Source organism: Sorghum bicolor, chromosome 10 (assembly GCF_000003195.3).
Source record: "Sorghum bicolor cultivar BTx623 chromosome 10, Sorghum_bicolor_NCBIv3, whole genome shotgun sequence".
Taxonomy (NCBI): Eukaryota; Viridiplantae; Streptophyta; class Magnoliopsida; order Poales; family Poaceae; genus Sorghum; species Sorghum bicolor.
Window position 1 is genome coordinate 56,037,223 of NC_012879.2, and position 11,503 is coordinate 56,048,725.

At 48.3% G+C, this 11,503-nt stretch overlaps 1 protein-coding gene and 1 long non-coding RNA gene across 3 annotated transcripts; one reads left to right on the forward strand and one right to left on the reverse strand.

Annotated features, from left to right (window-relative positions):
• Positions 92-2,851, reverse strand: LOC110431205. Of its 2 annotated transcripts, XR_002448572.1 has the most exons (4): positions 2,717-2,851; positions 2,503-2,571; positions 2,181-2,393; positions 92-177 (listed from the first exon to the last, which is right to left on the reverse strand). It is a non-coding gene; the product is annotated as an uncharacterized LOC110431205 (long non-coding RNA). The 2 variants fall into 2 exon arrangements; XR_002448571.1 differs by having other exon boundaries at positions 2,503-2,851.
• LOC8061571 (B-box zinc finger protein 32) lies at positions 9,122-10,754 on the forward strand. Its single transcript, XM_002437360.2, has one exon. It carries the CDS (start codon positions 9,736-9,738, stop codon positions 10,447-10,449), a length of 714 nt encoding a protein of 237 aa, XP_002437405.1. The 5' UTR covers positions 9,122-9,735; the 3' UTR covers positions 10,450-10,754.

Consider the following 11,503-nt stretch of genomic DNA (forward strand, 5'->3'; position numbering starts at 1 on the left):
TCATTTACTTATTCGCCTGTTTATCATGTTGGATGGATCTACTCTCAGCAGTCGAAGAAAAATTGTCAGCCTTTTACTGCTTGTAGAGAATAGAGATGATTTGGTTACTGCTGTAAAACTCTGGCGTTCTCCTTCCATCTTGCCTGCTGAAATTTATGTTTATCTGTGGATCTATTTCTGCAATGCAGGAAAAAAAACATAGTGTGAGTTTTGTTCATAGTGACCATGAAGACATTCGATTTTTTTTTCTGCAATGCAGGAAAAAAATTGTAGTGTCAATTTTGTTCATAATGACTCATGAAGACGTTCGATTTTCCAGCTCCACCAGAAAAGCTGTGGCTGCATTGGGTTCCCTTCGCTGCATATGTTCTTGCTGACACAATCAGGTATGCATCGTGACTCATGAGTTTAATTTCTCAGCAAGCTTCCAAGAACATTATGGTTTATATGAGTATCTTGAAGTAGACGTAGGCGTTGGTTGCGTCTGAGACTTGGGTCTTTTGGTTGGTATGGTCCGGCTACTTCTGCTTCCCGGTCTGTCGATTCTTTCACGGCATCATGTGGTTGAGGTTGATGGTAGCCTTTCATGGTCTCCGGTGGATGCCTGCGGTCTCTGTCAGATTCCTCCTCCCGTCAGTTGTCCGTTTATAGGTGTGTTTTGCACCTTGCATACAAACAACCTCAAGCCGTGATAAAAAAGAGAATGGACTTAGTTTGACGACTTGATTCATACTTGCTTCTACTTTTCACGATTATTATTACTGATTTTTGTTTTCGCAAAACTCCGAACCAGTATGTATCTTTTAATGCCGATTCGGGTCACATACCGGTAAAGACTAGATCTTCCGGGCTGCAAACCACCAAAACACATAGCGGAGGGAGGTCTAAACAAGGAGGCCTATCAGCTGTGATTTTTGTTTTCATAAAACTCTGAACCAGTATGTATCTATTGATGCTGATTTTTTTTGAGGAATCCTATTGATGCTGATTCAGGTCATATACCGGTAAGGGCTAGATCTTTCGTGTTGCAAACGGCTAAAACACGTATCGAAGGGAGGTCTAAATGACAAGGCTGATCATCAGGTCGACGGAGCCGATTGCCGCTCGTTTGTTTGGCCAATAAATCTACAAACGCCTTCCGGAAAGACTAGTTGGTGAAACATACATGGGGTGTCCTAGAATCGGCAATGCCACCTAAAACGTCCACAAATCTCGACGTGCCACCTAAAACGTCCACAAATCCCGCCGAGAGACACGTAGAACGGCAAGGTGTTGGAAGAGACGAGGCGTAAAAATTAGTATAGCTATAGTACTGTAGTAGGTTGATAAAAGGACGGACTGTGTAGTTGGATATTTTAATTGGACGTATATCTATATTTTATATGGAGTAGGAATAGTCTTATCCTTTAGAAAACCGATGTGGTATAATTTTATATAATAGAGTTTCTCTTGAATTGTGCTAAAACTGCTGGACTGATTGTAAAATTAGTCTAGGCCCAATTTAAATATCAACAGCATCAAAGTTTACCATCATTCCACTAAAAAAATAATCAAAGTTTACCATCATGAGAGCTGCGAACTCCGTCTGGACAACGACGAGTTCGCATCTGCCCAGCCACAGGATGCTTGCTGTATGCAGTGCCTCGTGGACACATTGGTCTGAGAACTGCGACGTTGGTTAATTTGGAGCTGGTGGGGCTGGCGATCATGCCATGTGGTTGGCACAGGTTGCATATTTTTCTGTGAGGCGGGACAGATGCTTAAAGCCTTAAAACCACGGCTGGGGTAGCTACTATGGACAGGTTCTCTTTTTTGGCTGTTGCTTTTTAATAGAAGCGAAAGTTTTTACTACTCCCTCCGTACCCATAAAACAAGTCGTTTTGGACAATGACATGATCTCTAAAATCTAACTTCGACTTTTTATTTTTATAAAAATATTTATCAAGACAAATCTATTCATATGATTTTTATATTTTCAAACCCAATAACTTAATAGTTATTCATGATTTATATTCTCAATGTTTAACGCAAACCTTGTCCAAAACGACTTGTTTTATGGGTACGGAGGGAGTACCATTTATCTTGAAAAGCTAGAATGACTTATAATTAGAACAGAGAAAGTATATATTTAACATTTTTTTAAACTTATACCTCAGTTTTTTTTGAGGAAAAACTTATACCTCAGTTCAAAGAGTGGTTTGTTACCGCAGCACAGCGAACGCATCCTCGCTAGCGACGCCGTCTAATTCGCCATCGATGCCGGCACCTTCTCGATTCTTTCTCACTGGCCATCGATGCGATGCATGTATCGGTCAGTTTCGTCGGGTAACTGCGCACCAGCGCGGTTGCATTCTGCAAACGAGCATTTCAGGCCCCGAGTCCTGTGGCTCTCCCTGATTGATCGAAAGGCATTATTATTAATACATCACTTAATCAAGTGGGCTAAGATGCAACACGTATCAATAGACCATATTATAATAATAGTGCATCTGATGGTATCACCTCATTGGCCCATACATTCAGATGGTTTTGTGTGGCTGCCGTTGATCTGCTAGTCCCGTGAACGCCGACCTGGATGGGTTAAGCTTACTGCTCCATCAACCCCTACTGGCAGATGCTAAAGCTAAACTGGATACTCTGTGTGTGCCTGTACCTGCGACGAAGAGCTCCTACGTTTCGTTCAACAAAAAAAAAAAAAGAACGCATTTGCACCTACCTTTCTCACGCGTGGATGTGCATCGTATACACCACGCTAGTTCTGGACGCTTCTGATTCTTGGCACGGCCAAGATGCGTCGGTCACCGGAGTTCAGGGCGCACCGGCCAGAGACGTGGCGCGCGGCTCGCGCGGTTCAGAGTCCGTCCTCACGAGCCAGCAGCCATCAAACATGGAGGGAGCCTACGCGTCACGTCGCGCTGGCATGGCGCGGCGGCGACCTCAGAAAACTCGTGGCTGGCAGACGCGAGTGGCTCTGCTTCCGGCTTGGTCGCTGTCGCCGTCGCTTCTCCCGGTTCGTGACCAGCACCAGCCGCACGTCCCGGGGGCATTTCCGGTCGTCCTCCCTCGGCCAAATCTGATCCGCCGACGAGGTGCCGCCACGTCGGCCGGGACGATCTTCTGTTGGGTTGGGTTCGTCGCCGAACAGTCGCCGAAAGAATCGTCGCGCGTCTTGCCTTTGTCGCTAAAATATCTCTCGTACGTACAGGTATCTGTCAGTGGATGGATGGATGCAGCGGCCAACCAACTCCTCTTTACAATTCATGAACGTTTTTTCCTGTGTCGCAAAATAAATGTAAATCAACCAATTTTAAATTAAACTAGACTATATATATATATATATATAATACAATATCAACATTTATATATTTTTAAATATGTTCAGTAAAAAATATAGTGTCTTGACTCTAAGAGCATGTTCGTTTGTCTAAAAAGTAATAAATACTAAAAGTACCATTCATTTTGTTGTGAGAGTAAAACACTGCTAAATAATTAACAGATTCGTTACATAGGAATTTCAACAAGGTGAATAAAGTAGAAGGTTCCAGAAGAAGATAAATCAAGAGGTGGCGAACTCACGTCAGTATAGAATAATGAAAAAAAAAATAATGGCCCAGGATCAGACGAATCCCATCCATCTAGATTCGTACACGCAGGGCCGCGAGATCGTGTCTGGCGCCCGCGGATCACACAGAACACTGCTAGTAATTGGGAATGTGGCCTGGGTTTCATCTTCATGCATCGTGTTACGGATATTTTCCGGGGTGATCTCATCTCCTCGGATTCCCTTTACGGGAGATCTATCCTAACTACGACTTCCCCCACGACGGCCCACGGGATATCACCCAAGACTACGCACGCACCCGGGGAGACCGGTTCCACCTCCGTGATATCACCCACGACTCATCGTGGGCACGAGTTTACTTGGGGCGAGAGTTTCCTCTCCCCCCCGACTGTATAAATACCCGTGATCAATGAATAAACAAACACCCCGAGTTCATTCTATTCCTCTCTGTTCTCGTACTCTCGCGTTCTACTCGTAACACGTTATCAGCACATCGCTCTCCCCTGCCCCAGAGGGGAATAGCTCGGTTGGATAGAACATCGTCGAGGGATCGACCTTCGCCTAGGGCATCACCCCAAGATTGTACGGGAGTCAATCCGATGGATGAGGAAATGTGCCTAGTGGACAGTGGCACCACTAACTCTATACTTAGGGAAATAAAATATTTCCAAACTCTCACAAAGAGCAAAGGAAATGTTTTAACAATCGCTGGACGCGATGCCGTAATAGCAGGCTCTGGAAGAGCCATTATTACGCTCCCTATGGGTACAACGATTACAATCGAGGATGCACTTCTGTATCCTGATTCAACTCGTACCTTATTGAGTTATAGAGATATCCGCAAAAATGGGTATCATATTGAAACCCATCACCAAAATAATGAGGAGTTCCTCCTCATTACAAAGGATAACGGATATGGCAGAGATACTCTCGAAAGAATTCCCTCAACTTCGTATGGATTGTACTATTCATACATAAAACCCGTACAACATGTTGCGTACAAAGTAATTTTTCAGAATGTCAATGCATTCCAAACTTGGCATGATCGCCTTGGTCACCCTGGCATAGGGATGATGAGAAAAATTACTAGCAATTCTGTTGGTCACTCGCTAACCAATGCAAAGTTTCCCCAATCCTCAGATTATACTTGCACCGCATGTGCAACAGGGAAATTAATTTTGAGGCCCTCTTCCCTCAAAATCAAAGTTGAACCACTCAACTTCCTTGAACGCATTCAAGGGGACATATGTGGCCCGATAAATCCTTTATCGGGACCGTTCAGGTACTTCATGGTTTTAATAGACGCATCCACACGATGGTCTCATGTGTCTCTTCTATCGACACGAAACCATGCTTTTTCCAAAATAATTGCGCAAGTTATCAAACTCAAAGCGCAACATCCTGAACATCAAATAAAATCCATTAGGATGGATAACGCTGCTGAATTTTCCTCTCGAGCCTTCAATGACTATTGCATGGCCTTAGGAATACAAGTACAGCATTCTGTCCCATATGTCCACACACAAAATGGGTTAGCCGAGTCTCTCATCAAGAGAATCAAGCTCATTGCTAGACCGCTATTGCAGAATTGCAATCTACCAACCTCATGTTGGGGTCATGCAGTCTTACACGCTGCTGAACTGATTCAATTGCGACCAACTGCATACCATGCGACGTCTCCGTTGCAACTAGTACATGGAAATCCCCCAAGCATTTCCCATCTGCGAAAGTTCGGTTGCGCTACATACGTACCGATCTCACCACCGAAGCGTACAACAATGGGCCCCCATAGAAAATTGGAGATCTATGTGGGATACAAATCTCCGTCGATTATAAAGTATCTGGAGCCCACCACAGGGGACCTCTTTACGGCCCGGTACGCTGATTGTATCTTCAATGAAGATCATTTTCCGGCATTAGGGGGAGACTTACCACATCACAAACAATGCCAGGAAATCAATTGGGATGCCCCATGCATACCCAACTCAGATCCACGTACTTCAGAATCTGAACTCCAAGTTCAGAAAATCATAAATTTGCAACACATTGCAAACAACGTGCCAGACGCATTTACTGATTATAAGGGTGTTACAAAATTCTATAATCCAGCGAGAAATGTACCGGAAAGAGTAGAGGTACCAAACAAAACTACTCAACTCCCTAGTAAGAGGGGGAGAAGTACGGCTATCTCCACGGATACAGCTTCTAGCAAGCAAAGGAAACGGAAGACAAAATCTTCTGATCCAGTAAATGTAGCTCAACCTCATGTTGAGAAACACCCAGTGGAGGTTCAACCTTCACATCCCACATCAACAGTGCACTCAATTACTGATGCTGGGACATCGGAATACCCTGATGCGACCATCTTGGGAAATGATGATGCATCGGAAAGGGTCCATGAAATTTCCATCAACTATGCAGAAACTGGAGAGTCATTTGATAGAAAGACTACAATTGTCGACTCATATTTCTCCGCAATGATTGCCGAAATCCTTGAAAATGATCCAGATCCTAAGACCATGGCAGAGTGCAAAACGCGCTCGGACTGGAACCAATGGAAAGATGCAATCCAAGCAGAAATATCCTCGCTCACAAAAAGACAGGTATTCTCACAAGTAATACCTACACCTCCACAAGTATTCCCTGTGGGATTCAAGTGGGTTTTCGTCCGAAAGCGGAACGAGAACAATGAGGTGGTGAGACACAAAGCGAGGCTTGTAGCACAAGGGTTCACGCAGAGACCCGGCATTGACTTCAATGAAACATACTCTCCAGTCATGGGTGGAATAACATTCCGATACTTAATCTCTCTGGCTGTACAAAATCGTCTATCTATGCAGTTGATGGACGTAGTGACTGCATATCTCTATGGGTCACTCGATTCGGACATATACATGAAGGTTCCCGACGGAATCCCAATACCGAATCAAAACGCAAATCGCAACATGTATTGTGTAAAGCTACAGAAATCACTCTATGGCTTAAAGCAGCCGGGAAGAATGTGGTATAACCGACTCAGCGAGTACCTTCTGCAGAAGGGCTACTCCAACAGTGATGATTGCCCATGTGTCTTCATCAAGAAATCCCAAACGGGATTCTGCATCATATCGGTGTATGTTGATGATTTAAATATCATCGGCCACAAACAAGATATTGATGAGGCATGCAAACATCTTAAGACGGAGTTCGAGTTGAAGGATTTGGGTAAAACCAAATTCTGCTTAGGCCTACAGCTTGAGCATCTTTCAACTGGAATCTTTGTGCATCAATCTGCATATGTCCAGAAAGTATTGGAGAGATTCAATATGGACAAAGCATATCCTTCCAAAACCCCTATGGTTGTTCGGTCTTTGGGACTAAACACTGATCCATTCAGACCACAAGATGAGGGGGAGGAAATCCTAGGACCTCATGTCCCATACCTTAGTGCCGTCGGAGCACTGATGTACCTTGCCAATAGCACCAGGCCTGACATCGCTTTCGCAGTGAATTTGCTAGCAAGGCACAGTGCCGCTCCTACCAAGAGACATTGGACAGGAGTAAAACAGATCCTCAGATATGTTAATGGCACAAGGGATCTCGGATTATTCTTCCAAAGAGGAACAAATTCCGAGATGATAGGATACACCGATGCTGGATATCAATCAGACCCCCATAATGGCAGATCACAAACCGGTTTCGTATTTTTACAAAACGGAACCGCCATATCATGGACATCATCCAAGCAAACCTTGGCAACAACGTCCACGAATCATTCTGAAATAGTCGCATTATATGAGGCCTCACGTGAATGCGTTTGGCTTCGCAGAATGATCAACCACATACAGCAGTCGTGTGGTCTTAAAGCTATCACAGCTCCAACCATTATCTATGAAGATAATGCGGCTTGTGTTACACAGATGGAGACAGGCTACATCAAGAGCAATATCAACAAACACATCTCTCCAAAGTTGTTCTATCCTCATGAATTACAACAAAAGGGAGAGATTGATATCTTGAAAACCAAATCATGCGACAATCTTGCTGATCTATTCACTAAGTCCCTACCAGCTTCCTCATTTGAAAAATGTGTCAAAGGAATTGGTATGCGACGACTTAGGGATTTGCAAAGTTCAGGGGGAGAAATCTCCTAGACATTGGCCTGTCTACACCATCATATTATACTCTTTTCTCTCTATGAGTCTTTCCTCACAAGGTTTCTCATAAGGAGTTTTTAATGAGATAATGTTAACACAAGAGTGTCATATTCCTTGTTTTCCCCACAGGGGTTTTTAAAGGAGTATCAAAGACACATATTGTCCTCTAAACTACAACATGAGTTTTTCTCCTGCAAAGGTTTTCTCATATTAGTTTACAATGAGGCAATCATTAAGTGCTATAACTTTCTCCTTCTTTTCCCAAGCGGTTTTAAGGAGTTTTACTATAGCACATATACACACGTATTTTTCCTCGTTTTTATCCTACAGGAATTTTTGGAGGAGCAATACGATTCATTGATCTCAACAAGTGATTCGATCAAGGGGGAGTGTTACGGATATTTTCCGGGGTGATCTCATCTCCTCGGATTCCCTTTACGGGAGATCTATCCTAACTACGACTTCCCCCACGACGGCCCACGGGATATCACCCAAGACTACGCACGTACCCGGGGAGACCGGTTCCACCTCCGTGATATCACCCACGACTCATCGTGGGCACGAGTTTACTTGGGGCGAGAGTTTCCTCTCCCCCCGACTGTATAAATACCCGTGATCAATGAATAAACAAACACCCCGAGTTCATTCTATTCCTCTCTGTTCTCGTACTCTCGCGTTCTACTCGTAACACATCGAACCGTTTACCACCAGCACGTCATTACTCATTAGTGGGCGGACGTACTACAGCCACGAGTTGCATTTGAGTTGGTGCGCGCGCGGCCGGACTTGACCTGCCCGCCCGGGCGCCGGTCAACACGTACGAACGTGCCCTAAACCCGAGGAATCAGAATCAATCAATCTCCTGGCCTCGGGCAACCTCTGGTGGTCGGATCGGATATTTTCCCCAGGCAGACGGCAGCAGCAGCAGCAGCGTCGTTCCGTTGCCGCCACGTAACCAGGTGCTGGCGATCTTCTAGCGTCCCATCCCATGCCATGGCAGCCACGAAAGCGAGCGAATTCAGAATTGCCAAGCCAGCAAGGCGACGAGGAAGAAAAGAGGAAGCCGAAAGGCAATGCTGATCTCCGCCGCTCTCTGCCTTTGGGTGAATGAAAAAAACAGAATAAAACTTGTGGCCAAAACCAGTGGCCCGCTCGCGCGCGACTGATTAGTTGTTTCGACTTTCGACCGCGACGAGGTTTTGTGGACGAGCGTCCCTCTACGTACGTACCTACTACTACTACTCTACGTACGATGACCAAGAGAGGCGCCACGCCACAGCCCACCGAGCGGTCAATGGCATATGGCCATGCCCGTCCGTCCGTCCGTCCGTCTCCGTCCCATGCGGGCCGGGATTGTGGTTCTACTTAACTCCACCCAATCATTTGCTTCTCTTCGGTTAACTATAACCACCACTTGTGTGTGTGTTTTTGTTGTTAAAAAGGTAATTAATAAGAAAGTAACGAAAGGAAGGAAACCCCGTCGTCGCTTGGCGCGAGCCCCAGGTGTCGCGCGGGCGGCGTCGGACGCGCCACCATCACACACATGGTGATGGGTACCACACCGCAGGTCCACGGCCCCACACGGCCCACAGGTGTCTGTGTGTTCGTGTGGGCGCGAGCCCGCGAGAGCGTCTGCGTCCCCGCTTGCCTCCACGTCGTCGTCGTCGCGCGAGGGACGGGGCCCCGCCCATCATCTCCCGACTGCACGTGGAAGGCTCCACCCAACGACGTCACGCACCGGCTGCGACAACTTGCGAGCGGCCAGCCGAGCCAAGCCACCCCGGCCTCCTTAAATACGCGCTACGCTGAGCTCTCGTCAATCGCTTCCGTTCCACCATCGCAGCGCTCCATCACCTCCGAGCTCACAACGGGCAGCCGCGACAGGAGATCGAGGCGAGCGCGCGCGGCAGCTCCATCGAGTTCGAGTCGTCGGTGCAGTGCAGTGCAGTGCAGGACCCCCAAATATATACAGGCGGGGCGGATCGGAGCGGAGGAGGAGCCAAGCCAGCTACGTAGCAGCGCGCGGAAGGAAGGGGGATGGGTCACGGCCACGGCGGCGGCTGCCGCTGCTGCGAGCTCTGCGGCGCGCCGGCGGCCGTGCACTGCGCGGCGGACGCGGCCTTCCTCTGCGCCGCCTGCGACGCCAAGGTGCACGGCGCCAACTTCCTCGCGTCGCGCCACCACCGCACGCGCCTCCACCTCGCGGGAACGCCGGACGAGGAGGAGTACGAGTCCGCCGCGGCGAGCTCCTGCGTGTCCACGGCCGACTCGGCGTCGTCGTCCGCGGCGCCGCGGCGGAGGAGGCGCCCCGCACCGGCCGGGAGCGGGAGCGGGAGCCCGAGGCTCAGGCCCCCGTGCGAGGCGGTGCTCGAGGCGTGGGCCAAGCGGGCAGGCCTCGCGGCGGGAGCGGCGGCACGCCGGCGCGCCGCGCGTGCGGTCCGGGCCTGCGCCCACGACCTCGCCTCCGCGCGCGTCCCGCCGCGCGTCGCCATGGCCGCGGCGCTGTGGCGGGAGGTGGCGGGGCGCGGCGGTGGGATCATCGGTGCCGGCGGCGGCGGCGGCTGCGGCCACGACGAGGCGCTGCGGCGGCTGGAGGCGTGCGCGCACGTGCCGGCGAGGCTCGTGGTGGCGGTGGCCACGTCCCTGGCGCGCGCACGCGCGCGCAGGCGGAGGAGGGCCGCCACGGACGCCGTGGAGGGTTGGGACGAGTGCGCGTGGGCCGGGCCCAAGTCCAGCCCGGCACGTTCTTGATCTTGTTCCGTCACCGTCACCGCATCTTTTGTTGTGCTCGCTGAAGAAACAACACGAGACGAGCATGAGTGATGAGAGGAACAGATTTCGTACCGGATTTGTGGACCTTGTTTGTTTGATTTCGTTTGCCCAAGATCCAAGCAAACTGAGAAAAACTTGTGGTTAGGAATAGGGGAAAGAGCATACATAAAGTTGGGGGTCTTAATGTAGGTCAGCAGTGTATTTGATTAGAGCATCTCCAAGGGTTTTGCAAATAAACTTTGTATTACTTTATTTGCAAAAAAGAGTAGAAAGTATCTCTCCAATGGTTTTGCAAATAAGGTTTGCAATTTGGTTAACTTTGCAAATAAAGGTTGAGGCTTTGCATATATGCAAACCTTTCCACCATTTTGCATCTACAATTTCGGCCTTCCACATCGGACTCCGTCCCCCCGACGTACGTGCCCACGTCTGGACGACGTACGCGGCCACGGCGCGGGAACGGAGGTGGACCTTCCCTCGGAGGAGGACGAAGGTGGACAGAGCCGAACTGACGCGAACGACGAACGCGGCCTGGGCTGGGCGGCGACTGGCGCGAAGACCTAGGCTGGGCGGCAACTGGCGGCGATCTGGCCTAGGCGGCGACTGGCACGCACGACGTACGTCAAAATGGCGTAAAGGGAAAAAAACGCGCGGGCGCGATCGGTGAAAAAAAAATCAGGGGTGGGGGCCACACTTTGGGTTTGCCAAGTCTAAATGCAAAGTCTCTTGGAGTTGGACTATTTTTAGACTTTATAAATGAGTTTGGGATTTTGCAAACAACATCAAATGCAAAATTCATTTGCAAAGTCCCTTGAAGATGCTCTTAGACTTGGGTGAGGCTCCAAGCGCGCTACTTGGGTATCCACAATGTTCGCAAATGATTCGCAGCAGTATATTTTTCAGCAACTTTGTGATTCAAGTTTCCTTTTTTTCGTATACAGTACTACTACTAGGTTTACTTTACCTTAAAACAATGATATAGCCCTTGTTTAGTTCGCAAAAATTACCAAAAATTTCAAAAATTTTCAAGATT